Genomic DNA, 25,832 nt, shown 5'->3' with positions numbered 1-25,832 from the left:
GGGTCTTCCCTGTGTCTGTGTTCTACTTTCCCTTATTATAAGGACACCAGTCAGATTGGATTAGGGCTCACGCTAATGGCCCCATTTTACCTTAATTCCCTGTTTAAAAGCCCTGTCTTGGGACTTCCCTGGTGGCCCAGCGGTTAAGACTCCGTGCCCCCAGTGCAGGGGGCCTGGGTTCGATCCCTGGTCAGGGAACTAGATCCTGCATGCTGAAGCTGAAAGATCCCACAGGCGGCAACTAAAGATCCCACGTGCGGCAGTGAAGATCCCGCGTGCTGCAACTAAGGCCCGGTGCAGCCAAATAAATAAATAAATATTTAAATAATAATAATAATAAATAAATAAAAGCCCTGACTGTGTTTGGAGATAAAATAAATAAATAAATAATAAATAAAAATAAATAATAATAAATAAATAAATAATAAATAAATAAAAGCCCTGACTGTGTTTGGAGATAAAATAAATAAATAAATAATAAATAATAAATTAATAAATAAAAATAAATAAATAAATAAAAATAAATAAACAATAAATAAATAAAAGCCCTGACTGTGTTTGGAGATCCCAAACACAGTCACATTCTGAGGCACTGGGGGTTAGGGCTTCAACATGTGAATTTGGGGGTACAATTCAGCCCATAGCAAGCACAGTCTGGGGATCATGAAGGTTCAAAGGCTGAGGGGAGAAAGACCAGAGACAGCCTGGGAGGCGGGAGAGGACATCCTGGGAGTGTAGTGGCAGCTCGTAGGAAGGGGTGGAACAGAAGCCTTGAGGCTGGCAAATGACGGAGGCCCCGGGTGATCCAGGGAGAGGGGACCAGGGTGACCGGGGCTGTGTTCCTGAACCCAGAACTTTGAGAAATGGGAGGCTTCTCGGGAGGAGGAGGAAGTGGCTGGAGTGGCCACACCTCCAGCTAAAGCATCAGTCAGACCTGCTTCAGACAAAGGTCAACACAGTTGTGGAGGCACCTCTGGTCAATTGCCATTGCGGACTGTGGTGTCTTCATCAGTGGGGATGAAGACCACTCCCCAGAGCTGGGGGCCAGGGGCGCCTGCTGCACTGACCACACCCCTGCTGGCGTGGCCAGCTGCAAAGCCAGGCCACAGGGAAGCAGGCTCTCTCCAGGTGTGTCCACTCCCATCAGCACGCAGTCTGCTTCAAGCACAGCCCAAGCCTGGGACAAAGGTGGTCCAAGCATCACTGAGCCGCTGAGCTACTGACTACAGGACCCAGAACGCCAGCCCAACCCAGGTGTGTTCACCATTTCCGAAGGGGCCAGTTTGGTTCCTTTTCTTTCCGCATCCTGTCCATGTCTAGAATCTACCTATAGCCGCTCCCATGTGGAGACCAAAGGACCCTGGCCTTGTTATTAGACGCATTCTGGGGACCTCAGGGGTACCTGCCAGGAGCAACCGGCCTTCCCACTGAAACACAAACAAAACATTTCCTGGGACCACCATGAGCTCCTCTGTGGTCATCGTGCAGTTACAGAGCGCGAGGTCCTGCCCTTGGTCAGCTTGTAGTCAGGGAGGGGTTTGCACACCCATGCACACACACACACTCTCTCACACACACTCACACTCTCTCACACTCACACACACACACACGTGCACACCCAGAGGATGCTTCTCTTTTCCCCAATTGCTGCTGACGCCGAACTAACACATCTCAGGATCTTCTTGTGAAAAACAGCAACAGTAAAACTGGAGTGGAAATAAAACAGACACATCTTGGATGATTCCTGACTAGAGGACACCGCCATGGTCAAGAGCCAGTGTCTGAAGGGATGTGAAGATTATGTAGGTCAAATGCCTCTTGGTCCAGAGAGGGTCTTGGTCTGCCCGAGATCACACAGCTGGAAGGCTTGTCCTGCGTCCACTCCCTCTTTCAGGCCCTCTTGGTTTGAGTTCAAGCCACGAAGGCCAGCCCCAAGTCTACCTTTGTCAACGCTGACCCACAAACAGATGCTGGGGTGCTCCCGCCTGGTTCTTTGATTCGAGGTGAGGACTCCAGCCTCCCACACAGCCTCCAACCTCTTTCGGGAGGCCCTGAGGCCCGGGAGGGAGTTTCCCCTGCAGGAAATGAGAGGCTGGTCCCCCGGCAGCCCTGGGGACCGGCTCCCTCCTCACTTCGCATGTTCTTTCTTTTTTTTTTTGCGGTACGCGGGCCTCTCACTGTTGTGGCCTCTCCCGTTGCGGAGCACAGGCTCCGGACGGACGCGCAGGCTCAGCGGCCATGGCTCACGGGCCCAGCTGCTCCGCGGCATGTGGGATCTTCCCGGACCGGGGCACAAACCCGTGTCCCCTGCATCGGCAGGCGAACTCTCAACCACCGCGCCACCGGGGAAGCCCTGTTCTTTCATTTTTAATTACAGAGCCAGGCAGCAAAGCCTCCGAGGCTGAGCCAGAAATAGTAAGCTTTCTAATTTGACTTCTATTCTCCTGATGGAAAGCCTTGCGGGTCCACTGCATGGAACACGGAGTGAGGGGCTCAGTGCAGCCTGCAGCTTGGAGATGCGGGGGATTCTGTGACCTAGACGTTGGACTCCAGCCTGGCTCCGCAGGCCTCGGTTTCCCCATCTGTGAAGTAAGGCATTGGGTCAAAGCTTCCCCTCAGGTTTCTTCCTGCACTAAAACTCTGAATCCTGAACAGGCCTTCACTCCGCACGTGTGCGGCTTTGCAGGGCCTCTGACCTGTCTTCCATTTCTGGGCCTTCCTCTTTCCTGGAAATGGTCAAAGTGTTCTCCTTCCCTCCCTGCCCACACCTCCAGCACCAGCCTGGGGCTCTCTGGAGTGGGGTGGGGTAGGGGATGTCTCCTGCTTCTCTAACAGCTCCTTTTGTCCCATCTGGCTTCCTCCCTCTCCTCCACCCACAGCCGCTAGTTATTTCCCACAGTTTGCCCTTGGCCCCTGTGCTCAGCTCAGCCCAGCCCTTGTCCTTCTGCGCAGGTGCCTGACCATCTCTCCTGCTCTCACCTCCGGCTGCCAAGGGCCTACACCTGACCTCCAGCAGGTTCCTGGGTATGGCCGCCGGACTTGCCCCTGGCTTCTCAGACTGCCTCTGTCCACTCTCTGCCCCCCCCCCCCCGTACGCCCCACCTGCGTGTCCCTATTCCGTCCCTGCCTCAGTTAATGGAGCCCCCCCTGCCTGGTCTGTGCCCTGGGGCCCAGGGAGTGCAGGAGGATGGGCCTTGCCGCAGGGTGGGAAGGCCCCTCCTCCCCGCCCTCTCACGGGCGCTTGACCCCCCTCCTTTCTCTGTGCCCAGTGCAGCTTTCTTGCTCCAAAAGGTGGGAACAGATACTTATTTTTGAAATTCCAGGATGTCTGTCCCTCAGGCCCAGAGCGCAGAAGTGTCTTCATTATGAGCTGGTGAAGAGTCAGGTCAAAGCCAGGTCTCCAGACTCCTGCCCCTGGGGTGTCCAGGGCTGCTCTACATGCCATGTCATGCCCTGTCCCCAGCCCCTCACCACCTCAGGCCCAGGGAGCTCTCTGTGGCTGTAGCACAGACGGATTTCAGCAGGACCTGCCACCCTGGGGCTGAGGGAGGCCAGGCCCCCGATGCTGTCTCCCTCACCAAGCGAGGCCTCCACAAATAGCACAGGGTGCCCTCTTGTCAGGAGATGCCTCGGTGGAGGGTGACTCTGGGAGGTCCCGGGTGGCCAGAGTCCTTCCTGGACCCAGGGAGACCAACCACTTAAATGAAGAGCTTATTTTCCTGAGGAGATGAAGTTGAGCCCACCTCCTCACCAGAAACATCCTGCAGGCTCCGGGTCAGCTTTACAGCACAGAGCCAACTGGGGCCACTGTGTGTAGCTGAGCTCCATTCCTTGCTGGAGCTGAGCCCTGGGCAGGTGCAGAAACTTCCCCGTCAGCAGCGGGGCTCACTGCTCAAGGAAGAGTCCTGCCCGCGGGCACGGGCCTGACACTCAGAGGGCTGCCGGGCAGGAAGCCCACAGCTGGGACATGGTCAGCCCTTCCTGGTCCTGGGGAGACCAGCCTTGGCAGGAGTCTGGCAGCATCTTACACTGGTGGCTGTTTGTCCAGGAAGATGCCCAATCCACCCTTCTTCTCTCTTCCAGTGCTTTGGAGCTGGAAGGAAGATCTAGTTTATCTCCCTCATTTTACAAAGAAATTAAGATCCAGAGACATTCACAAAACTTGCACAGGGACTTCCCTGGTGGCACAGAGGTTAAGAATCTGCCTGCCAATGCAGGGGACACGGGTTCCAGCCCTGGTCCAGGAAGATCCCACATGCCGTGAAGCAACTAAGCCCGTGTGCCACAACTACTGAGCCTGCGCTCTAGAGCCCACATGCCACAACTACTGAGCCCCCAAGCCACAACTACTGAGCCTGCGAGCCACAACTACTGAAGCCCGAGCACCTAGAGCCCACGCTCCGCAACAAGAGAAGCCACCACAATGAGAAGCCTGCACACCACACCGAAGAGTAGCCCCCGCTCGCTGCAACTAGAGGAAGTCTGTGCACAGCAAAGAAGGCCCAACGTAGTCAAAAATAAAATAAATAAATAAATTTATTAAAAAACAACAAACAAAAAACAAAGCTTGCACAGCTAAAACTCCCACTTTTTAATTAACTCATTCATCCAAAAGTATCGGAGTACCCACCACAAGGGCTGGACATTGTTCTCGGCACAGGGACACAGCAGTAAACAAGTAGACCAAGTCACTGAGCTCCTGGAATCTACATTCTAAAGTGGAAGCAGTCAATAAACAGTTAAACAAATGGATGGAGAGAGTAACTTTAGATAGTACTAAGTTCCATGAAAAAAATAAACCAGGGTGAAAGGAGAGATAGTGACTAGAAGAGACAGGAAGGGTTGCACAGGTATCCATGAATGGGCAAGAGAGGGCCTTCCGAGGAGGTGACAGTTGCTCTAAGTCCTGAATGATAAGAGGTAGCTAAACCCTGCAAAGGTCTGCGTGCAGAGCCTTGCAGGCAGAGGGAACAGCTAGTGCAAAGGCCCTGAGGTGGGACCAGCATGGCATGTTTGGGGACAGTAAGAAGGCCTGTGTGGTTGGCTCTTGGGGAGCACGTGAGGAGTGGTGGGATCTGAGGTGGGAAGATGAACCCGGCCCAGGTCAGCCTGGACTTTGGTGACATGGTAAGAAATTTGAATTTTATTCAAAGGGTAGTAAGAACTCATTGGAGGTTTTTTGTTTGCTTACTTGGTTTTTGGTTTTTGAAATAGACTTTATTTTAGAGTAAAACTGAGTGGAAAACACAATAGAATTCCCTTATAATCCCCTCCCTCTGCCCCAACATGCACAGCTTCCTCCTTTATCAACATCCCCCACCAGAGTGGTACATTTGTCACAACTGATGAACCTACACTAATACATCATAATCGCCTAAAGCCCATGGTTTGCATTAGGGTTCGCTCTTGGTGTTGTATATTCAGTGGGTTTAGACAAATGAGGAATGACATGTATCCACCATTACAATATCATACAAAGTAGTTGCACTGCCCTAGAAATCCTCTGTGCTCCCCCATTCATTCCCCCACCAACCTGGCAACCTCTGATCTTTATATTATTCCCATAGTTTTGCCTTTTCCGGAATGTCATATAGTGGAATCATACAGCATGTAGCCTTTTCAGATTGGCTTCTTTCATTTGGTAAAATATGCATTTAAGTTTCCTTCATGTCTTTTCATGACATGATAGCTCATTTCTTCTGAGCGCTGAATAATATTCCATTGTCTGGACGCTCCACAGTTTATTTATTCATTCACCTATTGAAGGACATCTTGGTTGCTTCCAAATTTTGGTGATTTTGAATAAGGCTGCCGTAAACATCCATGTGCAAGTTCTCTGTGGACAGAAGTTTTCACCTCCTTCGGGTAAATACCAAGGAGCACCATTGCTGGATCAGGCGGCAAGGGAGTATGTTTAGTTTTGAAAGAAACTGACAAAGGGTCTTCCAAAGTGGCTGGACCGTTTTGCATTCCCACCAGCAATGAAGGAGAGTTCCTATTGTTCCACATCCTCGCCAGCATTTGGTGCTCAAGATTTTGGCCCTTCTACTAGGTGAGGAGTGGTACTTCATTGTGGTTTGATTTACGTTTCCCTGATGACATACTATGTTGAGCATCTTTTCGTATACTTATTTGCCTTCTGTATATCTTCTTTGGTGAGATGTCTGTTTGGACCTTCTGCCTATTTTTTAATTAAGTTGTGCATTTTCTTACTGAGTTTTAAGGGATTTTTGTATAGTTCGAATAATAGTTAAAAAAAAATTATTTATTTATTTTGGGCTGCGTTGGGTCTTTGTTGCTGCGCCCGGCTTTCTCTAGTTGCAGAGAGCGGGGGCTACTCTTCGTGGCGGTGCTCGGGCTTCTCGCTGTGGTGGCTTCTCTTGTTGTGGCGCATGGGCTCTAGGCTCACGGGCTTCAGTAGTTGTGGCTCACAGGCTTAGTTGCTCTGCGACCTGTGGGACCTTCCCAGACCAGGGCTCGAACCTGTGTCCCCTGTACTGGCAGGTGGATTCTTAACCACTGCGCCACCAGGGAAGTCCCTGAATAATAGTCTTTAATTAGATGTGTCTTTGCAAATGTTTTCTCCTAGTCTGTGGCTTGTGCTGCTGTTCTCTCTCTCTCTTTTTTTATAAAAAATATTTATTTATTTATTTTGGCTGCACCGGGTCTTGCAGCATGCGGACTCTTACTTGCGGCATGCATGCCAGATCTAGTTCCCTGGCCAGGGATCGATCCTGGGCCCCCTGCATTGGGAGCATGGAGTCTCACCCACAGGACCACCAGGGAAGTCCCATGTTACTGTTCTCTTGACAGTGTATTTCACAGAGCCAAAGTTTTTAATTTTACTGAAGTCCAGCTTATCAATTCTTTCTTTTATGGATCTCGCCTTTGGTGTTGTGTCCAAAGCGTCATTGCCGAACCCAAGTTCATCTAGATTTTCTTTTATGTTATCTTCTGGGAACTTTATCGTTTAGGGCTTTATATTTAGGCCTATGGTGCATTTTGAGTTAATTTTTGGAGGATTTTAATGGATAGAGTTCATCTGATTAAAGTTTGCCTAAGATTACTATTGACTAGGGGCTGGGGAATGGGAGCAGGGAGATGGCAGTGACAGTCGCTCAGGTAAGTGATGGAAGGTCACGAACAAATACAAGATTTATTTTGCAGGTGAGACCAACGGGGCTTCCTGGGAATTGACTCTGAAGGATGTGGGATAGGAATCAAGAATCACCCTTAGGTCTGGAGGTCTAGCTGGGTGTAGGGTGGAGCCATTTACTGAGATGGGAACAGGTCAGGGTGGAAGGGCAGCTGGATATGTGGTTCTGGTACCCAGTGAAGTGGGCAGGCTCAAGGTGTGAGCCTAGAGCCATCAGCGATTGGATGGCGACAGAAGCCAGGAGACTGGACCGCATCACTTCGGAAGAAAGAGCAGCAGGTTCTTTCCATGACCTCAGGCTGTTTGTAATAGCAGGTCAGCCCCGGGGCCCTTCTGGCCTGAGGTCAGAGAGATGGTGAGACGCCATTAATACAGGGGACTGATTGAGTGCAGACCTGGGAAGCTGATCAGTAGAACCAGACAACGAGCAAATCCCCCAGACCTATTATCCCTCTGCAAACACAGGCCCCTTTCCTGAATGTGGATTTCACATGGGTTCAAGAGTTTTGCTGGGGAAGTAAAATAATTGGGCGATCAGCCAGAAGAAGGTCAGTGTGGATTGGGAAGCTTCTTACAATGGACTGATTAGCCCTCTGGGGTAATCTTTGTCATGCGGAGGAAGGAGCCTGGCTTCCGGCTGTGGGTCTGGGGGAGAGTCTGGCCCTCTGCAGACTGGCTTTGTCCTAAAAGGCCCAGAGGTGGTGAACTCATCCCAAAGCCAGATCTGCTGTCCTCCCAGAGGACAGGAGGTGGGAGGGAGTGGGGAAGAAGGGGGAAAGCTCAACACCCCTGACTGCGGGCCTGGCCGTGGGCCTGAGGTTGAGAACGCTGTGGGGAGATGGATGGTGGGAGCCCTGACCACCCTCCTGCCCCTAGAGGCCAGGATTCAACTCCAGCTAGAGTCCCGGCTGCCAGCTGAGGCCTCATGAGAAAAGATGAGGGTCAGAGTTCATCCCATGGGCTCCATCGGTGGGGATGAGCTGGACCTGGGCCTGGGCTCAGAACCAAAGAGGACTCAGGTCAGTGAAGGCTGGAGCCCAGGAGCAGGGTCCCTTCTAGATTAGAGCCCAGCATCTGGGAGCTCCAGGGGGGTCCTGTTCCCTTTCCAGCCGGGGGCAGACACCACTCTGGGAACCCCAGAGACACCCCGAGGCCCAGCCCCAGGTGCCCTGTGCTGCCACAACCCTGTACCCTTCGGCCTCCCCGACCCCAGACATGGGGGCCCATGTGGCTTTTTGGGGTCTCCAGATACACCCCTGCCCACAGGTGGGCCCTCCCTGCCCTCCCAGAGCAGCTTGGTCTCAGCATCAGCAGGACCGGCCCTTCCCCGGGGCTCCCTGGGCTGAAGAGGGTGTGGCGGAGGCCCGCGTTTCCGTTCATCCACACCTTCCCAGCGAGGCTGGGTCCTGGGTTCAGTCCTTGCTGGGCGGCTGTGTGGCCTCAGGAGGATCACTGAGCCCTCTGACAGCTGTCTGCTGGTCAGTTGGGTGAGGCAAGGAGAGGCCTGTCTTCTGGAAAGAGGGCCAGGAAGGACACCTTTGCAGCCAGGTAACAGTAGCTGATCTGGATGGGGTGTTTACTCTGGGCCTGTACCTCATTGAACTCTCACCGTGAGCTCGTGGAATACATATTATTAGTGTTCCCACCTCACAGATAAGGAAACCAAGGCGCAGGCAAGGTGATGAACTTGTCCAAGGTCATCGGCCAGGATTGGCCCTGCTCCGTGCTCTCATTAAGGATCTATGACCTTGGACCAGGGTCTTAACTGCTCTGAGCCTCCTTCCTGCAATGTCAACAATGTCTTCCTCCCAAGGGTGAGAGGGGGAGGGAGGGAGAAATGGGAGGCGAGGGAGGCAAAGGGAGAGCCCAACCGGGGCAGGGGTGAGGCTGTGGAACCACCCAAAGCATGGCATTTAGGGTGCCCTTGGCCCACGGCCTCCAGCCCCACTGAACTCAAGCTTCCTCTTGTATCAGCTGCCCCTTTGTCTTCTCAGCTGCCCCCAGGCTTCAGAGAAGAGGCAAAATCACCAATACACATTTGCTTAATTAATTGAAGAGAAAGAGAGGCAGGAAGAGGAGCATTGGAGACGTAGGGCTTCTAGAAGGTCCTTCCTCAGGGCAAGATTTGAGGATAGTCTATGTGGGTGTTTTTCTTTTCGGATTTTTTTTTTTTTTTTTTTTTTTTTTTTTGCGCTACGCGGGCCTCTCACTGCTGTGGCCTCTCCCGTTGCGGAGCACAGGCTCCGGACGCGCAGGCTCAGCGGCCATGGCTCACGGGCCCAGCCGCTCCGCGGCATGTGGGATCCTCCCGGACTGGGGCACGAACCCGTGTCCCCTGCATCGGCAGGCGGACTCCCAACCACTGCGCCACCAGGGAAGCCCTGGCTGTTTTTTATTTGGGGGGCAAATCAGAGACTAATACTGCTAACGACTCCCTCAGGGCAGGTTGGTGGAGGTTGGGGCGGGGGAGAAAAGAAAAGAAAAGAGAGGGAGAGGGGAAGGAAGGAAACAACCTGTGTTACAATCACAATTGTGATTTTCTGAATCCGGGAATGTCTTGGCTTTAAAAACTGCAGAGGCGTGAGAGCTCTCCCAGTAAGGCTCCCAAGAAAGAAAGGAAAAGATGAACTCTTGAGAGACACGTTTCGTGCTGGGGAAAAACAACACAACTGCTCCCTGCACGTGGGAGAAGCAGCCGGCAGTGAAGGAGATGCCATTGCTTTAATCTGGGTCTGGACATCTCCCTGTGACACAGTCACCCGCCCCCTCCAGCTGCCCAGCCTGCCCAGCCCTACTGGAAGACCTGGTCCTGGAAAATGGGTGCCCAGATGACCACACAACCGCGTCTCCATGGTGCCCCTGACTCGCTTAGTCTGATGTGGGTCCCGCCTTCCGGCTGGAGTGAGCTTCCACCCACTGCCCCTGTAGCTGTTGAGACTCCCAAGGTCAGGGCACAGCATCTCACTCAGCGAGGGCCTGGGTCCTGTGGCCTGGATGCTCTCCCTCCAGGCCTCCATGGTTGCCTTCTGGTGAGAGGGCTGCGGAAAGGTGGTTGCCAGGCCAAGGCTACAAGGTCACAGAGGGGCTTTGTTCTGGGCCTGTGGCTGGGGCAGTGTTCTACCGGGTGGACTCCCACACCGCTGACCTCGGCCTGCACTGGAAACTGCAGGAGAGCCTCTTCCTGCAGGGTCCCTCCAGCGCCCTCTCTCAATGAGCTGAACATCATGCTCGCTTTCAAGGAAATGCTTAATGAAATTCCTTTGTTCATCACAGAGTATCTGTTGAAGATTGCACCCAGAGCTGAGGCGATAAACTGATGACTACACAATCCACCCCTTGTAACTCAGCCTCCATGTGCCCCTTCTACACATGGGAACCGCCTGACAACAAGAACACGACTGTATGTTTCTCCCTAACAGGATCCACCTGTCTTTCCTACCCGTGAAGCAATTCTCTCTCAGCTCCAAAATGAGAAGACCCACCATCCCAATAGTTATTGTATCCATCACGGGCTCTATTAGTTCCTCCTCCAATTTGGTGATGGTCTCACTAAATATTCTGTTTCCCACTAAATTGCAAAATTGACCTTCAATAACTCATGTATACAATTTTTTGAAAAGGGATGAAGGAGAGAGGAGAAGGATTACTTTTTACAGATCAGTACATGCACGAAACAAGCATAGAGAGACAAAGCTACCACCATGCTCATTCCTGTAACAGTCACCAGGTCATAGTCGGTATCTATGGTTTCCGTCTTCACCGACTCATGCCGTGTTTCCCTAGCCCTCAGCCAGAACTTCAGCTGCTTTGGGTTCTGGAGTGACCCAAACCTTCATTCCCCAAAGGTCTGAGTCCTCAGTTATCCTGCCTTTTTGGGGTTGCTGTAGTTTTCAACTCACCTCTACTGTTGGGAAGCAAGTACCAAGTGGGTCCCCAGAGAATTCCCTGGATCTCAGATAGTCTTTTTTTTTTTTTAATGTCATATTTCTCTTTTTTAAAAAATTTTATTTATTTATTTTATTTTTGGCTGCATTGGGTCTTTGTTGCTGCACGTGGGCTTTCTCTAGTTGCAACGAGCGGGGGCTACTCTTTGTTGCAGTGCACAGGCTTCTCATTGCAGTGGCTTCTCTTGTTGCGGAGCACGGGCTCTAGGCGCACGGGCTTCAGTAGTTGTAGCGCGCAGGCTCAGTTGTTGTGGCGCACGGGCTTAGTTGCTCCGCAGCATGTGGGATCTTCCCAGACCGGGCCTCGAACCCGTGTCCCCTGCATTGGCAGGCAGATTCTTAACCACTGCGCCACCAGGGAAGCCCTCAGACATAGTCTTCTTTGCCATCACTGTGTGACAGTCCCCTATTCCCCTTGGTAGTCGGATCAGTCATACCAGCCAGGGGAGTAACTCCTTTTTTGACCTGGTGGTTCAGTGATAAGGAGCCTAAAATGGCCAAGTAGATGTCACATCTGAGGATTCAGTGGAACCATTGATGTGTCCCCTGGTAGAAGCATGTCCTGCTCCATGCAGGACAGTGGGGTTTCAGTTGGAAGATGTACAGTTTTTAAATTGCAGGCCTATATGACTCACACAGTCCATGGTAGCATGACTCACAGAGAATGGTAGCATATGTTTGGAGGCAGGAGAGGGCAGGACATGTTTTCACTCCATATTGATGGAGCCCCTACTGCTGCGTGCCGCCATGCTGGGTCCTGGGGATCTATCAGTGAACAACTCAAGGTTGTTTCTTCAAGAGCTTGCTTTCCATGGGGAATTGTGGGAGCATATTGGAGAAGTGGAGCAGAGAGGGAGGGCGGCCTGGGGTTTTCAGTAGAAGGTCTTGGATGCCATGTGAAGGGCGCTCACCACCCCTCTTGCCAAGTGCCAGGGTTAAACCCTCTGTGTCTGGGGGCTCAGCTTAGGATAAAGGCTCTCCACCAGGGCAGGACCAGTGTCACTCACCGTCCAGGAGCCAGGCCTGCCCTCAGCTGGGCCTCAAGAGGACAGTGATATACGAGGAATGGGGCCCCACCACAACTGCTAACAGCTTGGTTCTTAGTAGACCATGGACAGAAGATGGGTATGGGGTTCAGGGCTTTCATAGGGCTGACTCCCCTCTTCTCTCCAGGCCACTGGTGGGTAGAGGGTAAGAGAACAGTGGTACAGTATGTGTATCATAGAATTATAGTATAAAGTATGAAGAAGGAAATTGATAAGTCAAAAATCACTGCTAGCCTGAAGGTATTTCCTAAAAAGTTTGTACACGATGACTGCAAATACTCAAGTGAGTGACTGTAGAGAGAAATCAGAGGTAAATATTAGAAACAAGGAGCAAAATTATCATTCTTAGCAAATAACTCTTTTTCTCTTTCCTAGGAGAGCAAAGGAATACATCTCTAAACACTACGGTATTGCCTGGTTTGAATTTAAATAAATGGTATCATATGTCTTTCGGGTCTGGCGGCTTCTGCTCAGTTTTCTGTTTGTGATCAGCACCGATATTGTCTATAGTTTGGTTCATTTTCTTTGCTGCAGTATATTCCATTACAGGACTACACTACATTCTATTATCCGTGACACTGTTGATGGATGTTTTTGGTGGGTTGCTTCAGTTTGGGCTCTTACAAGCAATGCTGTTATAATCACCCATACACGTGCATCTCTGTCCAACTGAGTGGAATTTCTAGGTCTTTGGGTAATGTGATTTTTTTTTTTTTTTTTTTGGTGTCTTGAACTGTAGTAAATACTGGGAAAGAATTATCCAGTGTGGTTGTAGAACTTTACACTCTCACTAGCAACATAGGAGAGTTCTTGCTTCTCTAGATCTTCACCAATCTTCCGCGAGATCCATTCTTGATTTTTAGAAACTCCTACTTCGGATACTTCCTTAATATGACAAAATGTGTTTATCTCAACTGTAAAGCTCATACTTAATGGGGAAAGAGTAAAGTAGCCCTGTAAAAACAAGGGACAAGACAATGATATTTATTATCATCAATTTTATTTAGCATTGTTCTGAAGATACTAGCTAATGAAATAAGACAATAAAAAGAAACCAGAGGAATACATTTTTTTAACATCTTTATTGGAGTATAATTGCTTTAGAGTGTTGTGTTAGTTTCTGCCATATAACAAAGTGAATCAGCTATATGCATACTTATATCCCCATATCCCCTCCCTCTTGTATCTCCCTCCCACCCTCCTTATCCCACCCCTCTAGGTGGTCGCAAAGCACCGAGCTGATCTCCCTGTGCCATGCAGCTGCTTCCCACTAGCTCTCTATTTTACATTTGGTAGTGTATATATGTCCATGCCACTCTCTCACTTTGTCCCAGCTTACCCTTCCCCCTCCCCGTGTCCTCAAGTCCATTCTCTACGTCTGCGTCTTTATTCCTGTACTGTCCCTACGTTCATCAGAACCTTTTTTTTTTAATTCCATATATATGTGTTAGCATACAGTATTTGTTTTTCTCTTTCTGACTTACTTCACTCTGTATGACAGACTCTAGGTCCATCCACCTCACTGCAAATAACTCAGTTTCATTTCTTTTTATGGCTGAGTAATATTCCATTGTATACATGTGCCACATCTTCTTTATCCATTCATCTGTCGATGGACACTTAGGTTGCTTCCATGTCCTGGCTATTGTAAATAGAGCTGCAGTGAACATTGTGGTACATGACTCTTTCTGAATTACGGTTTTCTCAGGGTATATGCCCAGTAGTGGGATTGGTGGGTCATATGGTAGTTCTATTTTTAGTTTTTTAAGGAACCTCCATGCTGTTCTCCATAGTGGCTGTATCAATTTGCATTCCCACCAACAGTGCAAGAGGGTTCCCTTTCCTCCACACCCTCTCCAGCATCTATTATTTGTAGATTTTTTTGATGATGGCCATTCTGACTGGTGTGAGGTGACACCTCATTGTAGTTTTGATTTGCATTTCTCAGAGGAATACATTTTTAAAAAGAAGAATTTAATTATCATTATTAACAAACATTGAGATTTTGTACCTAGGGACTTCCCTGGCAGTCCAGTGGTTAAGACTCTGAGCTTCCAATGCAGGGAGTGTGGGTTCGATCCCTGGTTGGGGAACTAAGCTCCATGCTGTGGGCAGCGTGGACAAAAAAAAAAAAAAAAGTGTACTAGAACATATATACAATGGAATATTACTCACCCATAAAAAGGAATGAAATAGTGCCATTTGCAGAAACATGGATGGACCTAGAGAGGATCACAGAGTGAAGTAAGCCAGAAAGAGGAAGACAAATATCGAATAATACCGCTTATGTGTGGAATCTAGAAAAATGGTACAGATGAACTTATTTGCAAAGCAGAAATAGAGTCACAGATGCAGAGAACAAACTTATGGTTATCAAGGGGGGTGGGGTGGGATGAATTGGGAAATTGGGATTGACATGTATACACTACTATGTATAAAATAGATAACTAATGAGAACCTACTGTATAGCACAGGGAATTCCACTCAATGCTCTGTGGTGACCTAAATGGAAAGGAAATCTAAAAAAGAGAGGGGATATATACATATATATATATATATATATATATATATAAAACTGATTCACTTTGCTGCACAGCAGAAACTAACACAACATTGTACAGCAACTATGCTCCAATAAAAATTAATTTAAAAAAAAGATTTTGTACCTAGACAATGCAAGAGAATCAATTAAGAACTACTACAAATGATAAGACTATTCAGTATGGAGGCTGGGTTCAAAATTGGTACATAGAAATCAACATTCTTCAATGATACAAACAATAATTGGCAGTGCTGTGGAATAAAAGATCCCATTTTCAAAAACAAAAAGTATAAACTATTACTATAAACTACCATAAAAAATATAAACTATCAGTAACTGATTTAACTATCTATCAAAATGAAAACTACACATACACTGTAACCCAGTGTATCAACTTGTAGACATTTATCCAAAAGATACATTCTTATATGTATAAAGTGTCATTTATACTAGGTGATTTATTGCAACATTATTTGTAATAGCAAAGGATTGAAATGGAATTTGAATATTCACTCAAAAGATTCTGGTTATATAAATTATGGTACATCTATATAAAAATTTATGTAACCGTAAAATAAAATAAAAGAATGTGGCAGTACTATATAGAAGATTCTACGAGGGATATTGCTAAGTGAAAGAAGAAAACTGTAGGAAATATGTGTAGTATGCTAATCTTTGAGTTAAAAAAGGAAAGAAAAAATGTATCTGCATATATTTGCATAGAATATCTCTGAAGGATACCTAAGAAATTATGGTATTTCCTCAAACCTAAGAGCTTTTGATGCTGGACCTTCCTTCATCTGACCAGGGCTGAACTGTGTCACAAATTCATATGTTGAAGTCCTAACTCCCAGTACCTCAGAGCGTGACTGTAGCTGGAGATGGTGGTGCAGGAGGCTTTTAGGGGTGATTAAATTAAATGAGGCCCTTAGGGTGGGCTCTGAACCAATCTGACTGGTGTCCTAAGAAGAGGAAATTTAGACACATGGAGAGACACGAGGGATGTGTGTGCACAGAGGAAAGACCATGTGAGGACACAGCAAGAAGGTGGTCATCTGCAAACCAAGGAGAGAGGCCTTAGAAGAAACCAAATTTGCTGGCATCTTGATCTTGGACTTCCAGCCTCCACACTGTGAGGAAATAAATTTCTGCTGTTTAAGACTGCCCCCTCCCCTCTCCCCACTAACATTTTCTTATGGCCGCCAGAGCAGCCTGAGACACCAAATGTCATCAGAAAGTGGTTGCACAAGAGTGTCCTAACTGCCACCTGTCTGTCAGTGATTATGAGACAAATTCTGATTTCAAAGAGGCAGCGTGTCAGAGACAGCAATAAACCCCTTTGAATCAATTGAACTAACAACACTGGTGCCTCTGGGGTGGGGGTGGGGGGTTGATAGAGAGACTGGGGCCAGGGATGGGAGAGACTTTTTACTGTACCATTTACAGAATAAAATTATAATTTTGAAAAGGGGGTATGGATCACGATGATAGATTAGTAAGATTCATACGGTGGGAAAAATATCTGAGTTTCTTTGTAAGCAGACTGTCTCTGGGGAGGAGAAGTGGGAGATGAGTAGCAAAGGCAGGGAGGCTGACTTTAAAAATATATATATATATTTATTTAGGCTGCACCGGGTCTTAGTTGTAGCATGTGGGATCTTTTAGTTGCAGCATGTGGACTTCTTAGTTGTGGCATGGTAACTCTTAGTCGTGGCATGCATGCGGGATCTAGTTCCCGGGCCGGGGCTCAAACCCGGGCCCTCTGCATTGGGAGCGTGGAATCTTACCCACTGGACCACCAGGGAACTCCTGAGGCTGATATTTTTCATGAACATCTTTTGCACCTTTTGACTTTTGTACTATGTGTATTAACTAGAAAATAATTAAGAAACATTGTTAACTTAAAAATTTAAAAAGTTAAACGTGGTAAGTTAGTATCAGTTGAAAGACCCCTACCATTTATTGAGCACCTATTGTGTGTGTGTGTGTGTGTGTGTGTGTGTGTGTGTGTGTGAGTTTGTGAGAGGCACTTTGCTGACATCTTCACTAATACTGACAGGTTCTTTGCAAAAAAAAAAAGTACATTATCCCCATTTTGTAGGAGGAGACTTACATTGAAGGGGATAGAAAACCCATCTAAGGCCACACAGCTGATTAGTGGCACAGCAAGGACTGAACCCAGGGCTCACCCTTGCCGGAAAGGTGTGGATAAACAGAAACATGGGTCCTTAGTCCTCTCCTGTTCCCCACCCTTCTCAGCCCAGGGAGCCCCAGGGAAGGCTTGGCCCTGCTAACGCGGAGGCCAAGTTGCTCTGGGAGGACAGGGAAGGCCCACTGCCCACCCAGAGGCGTGTCTGGAGACCCCAAGGAGCCACATGGGCCCCCAGGTCTGGGGTCGGGGAGGATAATAGGTGCAGGGCTGGGGCAGCCCAGGGCACCTGGGGCTGGGCCTCGGGGAATTTCAGAAGCACCACAGCAGTGCCTGCCCTGCTCAGGAAGGGGACAGGAGTCCCTATTCCCCCAAAGACCCCCAGATGCTCTAATCCACAGGTGAACTGGCTCCCGGCCCCCAGTCTTCATCAACCTCACAGCTCACTTTAGCTCCAAGCCCAGGCTCTGGTCCAGTTTGTCTCCATCCGCAGAGTCTGCAGGATGACCTCTGACCTCACATTTTCTCACGGCCCTCAGCTGGCAGTCTGGACTCGGGCTGGGGTCAAATCCCACCCTATTAGGGGCAAGAGGGTGGTAGTGGGCACCTGGCCCCGCTCCTCACCTGCCCTCCTGCCTCAGTCCCTATCATCCATCTCTCCTGGACCCTCTGGGGGCCAGCTCTGCTGCCCACACTCCAAGACGGCCGGCCCACTGCCCTCCGGGGTACCCTCGGCTGTGGGCCAGGTCCAGATTGGCCCGTAATCAGGGGTAGTGACGCCCTGTTCCCTTGGCCCCTCTCCTCCCTTCAAGATCTGGCTAAGGGGCCACTTAACCATCTCCAGCCGTCCTGACCTGGCAGGGTGTTAGGCCAGACACAGGTTGGGGTGGAAGTGGGGGAGGCCTGGCTCCTTCTTCTGCATGACAAAGGATGGGGGCTGCCCTCCCGCCCGACCGCTAATCAGCCCATTGTCAAAAGTCTCCCAATCCACATTCGATTTCTTCTTTTGACCTCTGGCTAGGGTTGCCGGATTTAGCAACTAAAAATAGAGGACTCCCGGTGAAAGGTGAAATTTCAATTTCGGATAAACAACAAATCATTTGTTAAAGTACATCCCAAATTGTGTTGGGTATTTCATCTGGAAGCCCAATCCCTGGCTGATTGCCCAACTGTTTTATTTCCCCAGTGAAACTCTTCAACCAGGCAAATCCACGTTCACGTGGGGAAGTCTCAGGAAACTGGGGGACATGTCCCCTGCCCCTGCCCAGCCCTGATCACCTGGATTGCGTCCACTTGGCTAGCTTCAGGGGGTTGAGCAGGACTCTGGCTGGAAATAGCTGAGGCTGTGGAAAGAACTGTGTGCTGGGAATCAGCAGACCTGACTTTACGCAGGTGTCCATCGAGAACAGTTGTGAGCCTGGGGATGACTTGCCTCTCTGAGCCTTGGTTTTCTTGGCTCAAAAACTGGAGGACGGGATGGACTGGATGGTCTTTTCGACTCTGACCTCTGAATCCATGAACAGCCAGGAAGAGGGAGAGGATGGGCTTCCTTATTGGACAAAACCCCATTGGAACTAAATTATCCCAGGCTCCCTTGCCTAGGAAGACCCCCCAGAACACCGGGGAGAATAATGGGTTTTCCAACCGCGGACAGCCCAGGAGCTCAACAGCTCCCGGGAGCCCTTTGAACGCCAGGCTCAGACGCTCATCCCGGCAGGCAGGATCGGTCCTTAGGCAGAGAGTCCCGGTGTTGAATTGGCGGTTTAGCTGCTGCAAGGAACAGGCCTCTACGTCCACACTCCAGGGATGGGAGTTTGCTCTTTGACTTGTGGGACAGGGGAGCTAGCACAGAATGAGATCCCTGCCTCTGCTTCAGGAAACAAGCTTTTAACTTTAACTGGTGAGGGACCCCAAGCCAAGGTAGAGGCTTCTGACCCACAACAATAGCCATCTGTCCACAGTCCAGACAGCCCCCTCCTCGGGGCTCAGGGACCTGTCTGGCCGCTGAACTCCCAGGAGGTCCGAGGGGTGTGACCTCCCTCCCTCGCGGGCTCCCTCCCTCCCACCACCCAGGCCCAGCCCAGGCCTGGCTATAAAGCTGGCCCAGCCTGGCCCTCAGCACACCCAGCTGGGACCCTCCCGGAGCCTCGTCCGGGGACACGTCCGCTCTGCCCCTGCGTCTCCCGAGCAGCACCATGCGGCCCCTCTGGCTCTGCTGGGCGCTCTGGGCACTGCCCCTGGCCGGCCCCGGGGCGGCCCTGACCGAGGAGCGGGTCCTGGGCAGCCTGCTGCGGCAGCTGCGCCTCAGCGAGGCTCCCGTCCTGGACGGGGCCGATGTGGAGAGGCTGATCATCCCTGCCCACGTGAGGGCCCAGTACGTGGCCCTGCTGCAGCGCAGCCACGGGGTCCGCTCCCGGGGGAAGAGGTTCAGCCAGAACTTCCGAGGTGAGGCCCTCCCTCCCTGCTGCAGCCTGGTCCTCGCGGGGTGGGGGTGGGGGGGCTGCTCTGGGGAGGCAGTCTGGGGGCGCAGGGTCCACAGGGCAATGAGGAGGGACCATGGACTGTGAGGAAGGCTGGGCCCGGGCCCCTGGTCTCTGTCTGCACTGAGGGCCCCCCCCCTCGGGGCCAGCAGGAGCTGGGCCAGGCTGGACCCGCTACCAAGGCCAAGGCAAGACCAGATATCATGGGGTAGGGAAGTAAAGTGGAAAGAGGGGAGAACAGAGAAGAGAAGACAGACTGTCAAGGGGACTCTGTGCTGGTGGACAAAAAGGCTGGCCTCAGCAGAGACTGTTGCCTCAGAGAGAAAGAACCTCTGAGTTCAGTTCTCAGTTGTGATATTTGTTTTACTTTGTACAAGTCACCGAACAACTCTAGCCTATTTGCGTTTCTGGAAGTGAGATTAAAGCAGCTCTGACTGCTTCCCAGAGTTGTGGCTGTTCTATGAGACGGGAGGTACCAGGTCTGAATCCTGTTGCAGCCTGTCACCTCCCTGGGGCTGGGGCTCTCCTCCTCAGTGCCCAGAGATAGACCCGGCCAGGTGTCTGGGGAGATGAGGAGACCTGGACACCTGGGGGTGGGGGGGGGGTGACTGCTTGTGGTCACGGGGCTGGCTGGTCAGGTGATCGTGCTGCCCACCCGGAGCCTCAGGTGTTGGGGACCTGTTGCTGGTGCCTCTGAGGAGGCTGTTGTACCCATCCTCACCATTTCCCTCAGGGCTCAGCAGTCCCACAAAAGTTGTTTACAGGCCCCTGGCTACTCTTCCTCCTTTGGGGGACATTTCACTGGGCATAAGCAGGGAAATGAGAGTAAATTCTGGGCTCTTCCTCTGGCTCTTAGGAAAAGCCAGTCTCAGCCGGTGACCATAGATTTTCACTAGCTGGGTCTTCTGCCGCCCGTGCTCCATTCCCCCTCCTGCCCCTTTGCCTAAAGAAGGCTGTGGGTTTGTAGTCCTCACTGGAAGCACCAGTCTTTGCAGGATGTCTCAAAGCTGCCCCTACCAGGTGAGGGCAGATGCCACTAGTAAACAAGCCCCAACCTCAGATGATGGGGGAGAGCCTGCTTGGCCCTAACCGTTTTTCTAGGAGTGGAGGTGCTCTCTTTCTGGCCTGGCCCATCAGTTTCCCAGCCCCCAAACTCTCCCTAGGGATTACTGGGGAAACCCTGTTCACTGGACCTGGGCCCTGCCACCCTCAGAGCTCCCCTGGTGCCCGGAGGGGCCCCGCTGACCCCGCTCGTGTCCCCAGAGGTGGCCGGCAGGTTCCTGGTGTCCGAGGTCTCCTCGCACCTGCTGGTGTTCGACATGGAGCAGCGGCTGCCGCCCCACAGCGAGCTGGTGCAGGCCGTGCTGCGCCTCTTCCAGGAGCCGGTTCCTAAGGCCGCGCTCCGCAGCCACGAGCGGCTCTTCCCGCGCAGCGACCGCGCCCGAGTCACCGTCCAGTGGCTGCACGTCCGCGACGACGGTTCCAACCGGACCTCCCTCATCGACTCCAGGTGGGGAGGTGGCGGCTGGGGTGTGGGGCGGGGGATGAGGAGGGGGGCTGGGCCCGGCGCGGGAGGAGGGGTGCCCTGGGGGAGAAGGGGCAGCGCGGTCCGGGCTGGCCGGGCCCCTTGCACGGGGAGGGGAGGGGGAGGAGAGGGGAGGGGGAGGGAGAGGGCCTCCCCCCCGGGGCCACCCCAGCCGTCCCAGTCCCCACCCCTCAGCGCGGGCCCGTGTCTCCGTGTGGTGTCGCAGGCTGGTGTCCATCCACGAGAGCGGCTGGAAGGCCTTGGACGTGACGGATGCCGTGAACTTCTGGCAGCAGCTGCGCCGGCCCCGGCAGCCGCTGCTGCTGCAGGTGTCGGTGCAGCGGGAGCACCTGGGCCCGCTGGCCTCCAGCGCCCACACGCTGGTCCGCTTCGCCTCGCAGGGGCCGTCGGGCGCCGGGCAGCGGGAGCCCCAGCTGGAGCTGCACACCCTGGACCTCAGGGATTACGGGTAGGTGCTGTGGGTCAGATGGGTGAACCCGAATAATGAGGCAAATGGCGGAATTAAACTTATTTTGAAATGGGCAACTTTACAGGGTGCTATGGGAATGGATGAATATATAAAATTTCTCCTAACAGTCTTAGGAGTAATATCAGATCGAATTATTTATTTGGGGGTTATTTCTAGTTATCCATCCTTACACAAATATCCAGCATTTTGAACATAACAAGAGATGGACCATAAATCTCCCTCCAGATGCCCCACGAAGCCCCGCCCTGGGCTCCCTGACCTCTGCCCTCCCAGCTGACCTCTGCCCTCCCAGCTGACCTCTGCCCTCCCAGCTGACCTCTGACTCTGCCTCTCCTTGCCCTCCACAGAGCTCAGGGAAACTGTGATCCTAAGGTACCAGCGACCGAGGGCACCCACTGCTGCCGCCGGGAGGTGTACATTGACCTGCAGGGGATGAAGTGGGCTGAGAACTGGGTCCTGGAGCCCCCAGGCTTCCTGGCCTATGAGTGTGTGGGCACCTGCCAGCAGTCCCCAGAGCCCCTGGCCTTCAAGTGGCCATTTCTGGGGCCGAGACAGTGCATCGCCTCAGAGACGACCTCGCTGCCCATGATTGTCAGCATCCCGGAGGGAGGCAAGCCCAGGCCCCAGGTGGTCAGCTTGCCCAACATGAGGGTGCAGAAGTGCAGCTGTGCCTCGGATGGGGCGCCTGTACCAAGGAAGCTGGAGCCGTAGGTGTGGGGTGCAGCCATGGAGGGACTTGGCTTGTGTGTGTGTCAGAAGTGTTCCAGGTACCGGGAGAGATGGGGGTTACTGAACCGTGGATGGCACATGTTCTGTGCTCTCTCCTGAGTTCTTCTGACCAGTCAGCTCACTTTCTGATTTTTGTTTCCCCGGAACAAGTCTCCCTGGCCACTGGGTAACCCCTGCCCAGTCTACCTTTTCTTGACATTATTCACTGCACTGTATCCTAAGCACTTATCTGTGTAGATTTTGTAACCTAAGAGGAGAAACCACAATTTGTCATTCATTGTTTCCTTGTCCTGTCACTGGATCTGGGCTGAGCTCTGTGGTATGGGTGGGAGATGCAGCTGCCACTCTGGACTTAAAACCTAGGGTCAAGTATGGGTTGTGCATTCCCAACTCAGATAATAAGGGTATTCTGCAAGAAACAAATAAAACAGATTTTATTCGGTATTGCTGTGTTTTACCCAGAATCCTGCAAATTGTGAGGGAACAGAATCTATAGGGATTAGGTCAACCAGATTAGAAAACTAAGGGAAAAGCTTAAAAAGACTTGTTCGAGGTCTCAGTTAAGTGATACAGGGTGCTAGGATCAAAACGCATTGATTCTAAGGTGCCTGTCCTCTTAGGATTAAGGCAGAATTTATTTTGGTCATTGTTGTTGACATTTTTACTTTTCTGGGCACAGGGAGTGGGCTTTGTTTCAATTCTACTTGATACAAAATTTTTAAAAATCTGTGATCAAAATCATCATCAGTATTACAAGAATGTGGGTCACTCCTTTAGATTTGGGGGCAGATAAAGGGAGCAAATGATAAAATGGTGAATATAAGATTTTTGAATGCCAAGATTACACTGGCTTTTAAACTGAGTTTGATGTAGGATCTGGGCCTGGGGCGTGGATGTCTTAGATTCCTTGCCAGCCAGGCTGCACAGCTCTTATTAGCTATAAATTCTATATCCTCTAAATTTTCATTTTCTTGTCTATCAGAGACAGTCCCTGACTCCTGTACTTTTACTGGAGATTTAAGGAAATAGTGTTTTGTTTTGTTTGTTTTTTTAATATTTATTTGGTTGTGCCAGGTCTTAGTTGCAGCAGGTGGGCTCCTTCGTTGTGGCATGCTTGTGGGATCTAGTTCCCTGACCAGGGATCAAACCTGGGCCTCCTACATTGGGAGCACAGAGTCTTAACCACTGCGCAGCCAGGGAAGTCCCAGAAATAGTATTTTTATAAGCACTCTACATACTGCCTGACACATAATGGGGGCTATGGTTATCTCAACTCACATCCTGATCTATCTTGGCCTTCTCTTGATTTTGAAATAACCAACGGAAAGTCAAATTTAGAAATCCCTTCCCTCTCTGAAATCAAGGATCCTAACTTTCTCTTTGTCAGTGGCTCCACCAGGTTAGGGGTTAGAACTTTGCACTTCCCTGGGCCCCAGGGCACAGACCAGGCAGGGGGGCCTCCATTAACTGAGGCAGGGACGGAATAGGGACACGCAGGTGGGGCGTACGGGGGGGGGGGGGCAGAGACTGGACAGAGGCAGTCTGAGAAGCCAGGGGCAAGTCCGGCGGCCATACCCAGGAACCTGCTGGAGGTCAGGCGTAGGCCCTTGGCAGCCGGAGGTGAGAGCAGGAGAGATGAGATAGTCAGGCACCTGCGCAGAAGGACAAGGGCCGGGCTGAGCTGAGCGCAGGGGCCAAGGGCAAACTGTGGGAAATAACTAGCGGCTGGGGGTGGAGGAGAGGGAGGAAGCCGGATGGGACAAAAGGAGCTGTTAGAGAAGCAGGAGACATCCCCTACCCCACCCCACTCCAGAGAGCCCCAGGCTGGTGCTGGAGGTGTGGGCAGGGAGGGAAGGAGAGCACTTTGACCATTTCCAGGAAAGAGGAAGGTCCAGAAATGGAAGACAGGTCAGAGGCCCTGCAAAGCCGCACACGTGCGGAGTGAAGGCCTGTTCAAGATTTACTGATTTCTAGTGCCGGAAGGGACCTGAGGGGAAGCTTCGGTCCCACCCCCTCGTGTTGCAGACGAGGAAACCGAGGCCTGCAGAAGAGGGCAGTTTGGTGCCGCAGGCAGGCGGTGGTCTTCGGTTTCACAGGGTGCGGAGTCCTCACTGAACCCCGTCCTGCGTGTGGCCCAGCGCACACCCCGGCGCACCCGGGGAGCTTACAGTCCAGTTGCAGAGGCCGCTGGCTCATAGGAAACAGCTGGGCTAGATGGGTGGCACCCGGCGGCCTGGTCCTGCCAGTACCCGCTTTGGCTCCAGGGGACCGCTGAAAATACTGCGACCTCCGTTTGGGGCCAAACGTAGGACGCACCCACCCACCCTCCACAGGGCGTTCCCCGTCCGGCTGCCCAGAGCGGTGGGGGAGCCGCGGCCTTTCACACTGGGATCCGGGTGACCGCGGACTGCGTGGAGCCGAGGTGCGGGCTGAGCCCAGCAGAGCTTCCCATCCTCCCACTCCCCCTGGCGGGCCGAGGAGCCAGTCGCGGAAATTCAGTGCAATACAGGACAACCAAGAACATTTGCTGATGCTCTCCCCGCGCCTCCCCCTGTGCTAGGCCCGGGGTTCCCCGAGGTGCCGGGGCAAGGGGGACGCGCCGGGGACTGGGGAGAGGAATTAGCCGTGGCGGCGCCCTCCTCGGTCCCAGGATGCGAGCCGGCCCGGCCGGGGTCTGCAGAACATCAGGAGGAGCTGCGCGGGCTGAGCAGCCGCCCCGGGGCCAAGCCAGGGCGGAGGATCGCCGAGGGGCGCACGGTCCGGGGCGCGGGAGCCGGCGGCAGCGCAGACGCCTGTCCCGCTGAAGCTGCAAATTGAGCAAGCAGTGGGCGCGGGTCTGCGCATGTGCACGAGTGCCGGAGTTTCACTTTGTAACTTGTAAGTAGTCTGGACGCCGCCCCGCCCGGCCAGGTGGAGCCAGACAACCTCCCCGGGCCGCGCCGGGCCGCAGCGCCGCCGCCGCAGGTAAAGGGGAAGAAGCGTTGGGAGGGGGGAATGTCGCCCTCCGCCTTTCCCGGGACGTGCAGGGCCTGGGGTCTACGTCAGGGTGCCATGTCTAGTGTCCGGTTCCGGGGTGCGGCCCTCCGGCCTCCGCAGCCCCGACTCCGGAGCAGGGGGTGACCGGGTGGGTGGGAGGAGAAGGTCCGTCCCTGGGCCACGCAGACCCCGCGCCCCTCTTCCAGCGCCGCGCCTCTCCACTTTCCTAACGACTTTTCGGGATTTCCCCCTCCAAGGCTCCAACTTTTCGCTTTTATGGCTGATCCCTTTCTCTTCCCACCCCTCTCTTTGGGGTTTTCTCAGCTGGTGTCGACCTCCCAGCCTAACCCGGAGCGCAGGCTGGGGGCCCTTCCTTCTCCGACTCTGCGAGGTGGGCCTGGGAAGGGGCCAGGCATCTGAGTCACCTGCTGCTGGGAAGGTAGAAAGCACCTTGGGGCTGCTCCCCGGTGACCGCTCCCTGCAGCCCTGGTGGAGTCCTGAGGAGGGAAGCTGGGGGTTTGGGGAGGGGTGGGGAGGGCGAGGAGAGCTCTGCCAGGAAACCCAAAACGCAGAGGTGCCAGTACCTGAGAAGCCCGGCCACCTGAGACTCTGGCGTGGCCTCTGTCTTTCAGCTCAGGCGGTGTCCTGAAGGGCAGCAGGCCACAGCGGTACGCAGAATGACCCGCCAGCTTCCTTCCACGCTGAAGTTGTGTGGCTGTGTCCCAGCCCCACAGCGTGCAGGGTTTGAGGTTAAGCCAGTGGACTGTGCTCACCACTCCAGCCCAGTGTGTACAA

At 52.3% G+C, this 25,832-nt stretch overlaps 2 protein-coding genes across 3 annotated transcripts in view; both read left to right on the top strand.

Moving 5' to 3' along the window:
* Positions 1-19,032: 19,032 nt before the first annotated feature.
* Positions 19,033-22,043, top strand: LOC309834061 (left-right determination factor 2-like; the record flags this gene model as incomplete). Its single annotated transcript, XM_082672674.1, has 4 exons — positions 19,033-19,282; positions 20,581-20,827; positions 21,069-21,311; positions 21,680-22,043. 4 exons carry the CDS (start codon positions 19,033-19,035, stop codon positions 22,041-22,043), a joined length of 1,104 nt encoding a protein of 367 aa, XP_082528800.1.
* A 2,874-nt stretch (positions 22,044-24,917) lies between these two features.
* TMEM63A (transmembrane protein 63A) overlaps positions 24,918-25,832 on the top strand; it is a 32,895-nt gene continuing 31,980 nt past the window's right edge. Inside the window, exon 1 of one of the 2 annotated variants that reach the window (XM_082665828.1) lies at positions 24,918-25,025. The gene's annotated coding sequence lies outside the window, so the exon portion shown is untranslated. The remainder of the gene's footprint in view (positions 25,026-25,832) is intronic. The other variant, XM_082665829.1, reaches the window with a different exon arrangement.

The sequence above is a fragment of the Grampus griseus genome (assembly GCF_964374135.1).
Source record: "Grampus griseus genome assembly, chromosome: 1".
Lineage (NCBI taxonomy): Eukaryota > Metazoa > Chordata > Mammalia > Artiodactyla > Delphinidae > Grampus > Grampus griseus.
This window is presented reverse-complemented; position numbering and strand designations above follow the sequence as displayed.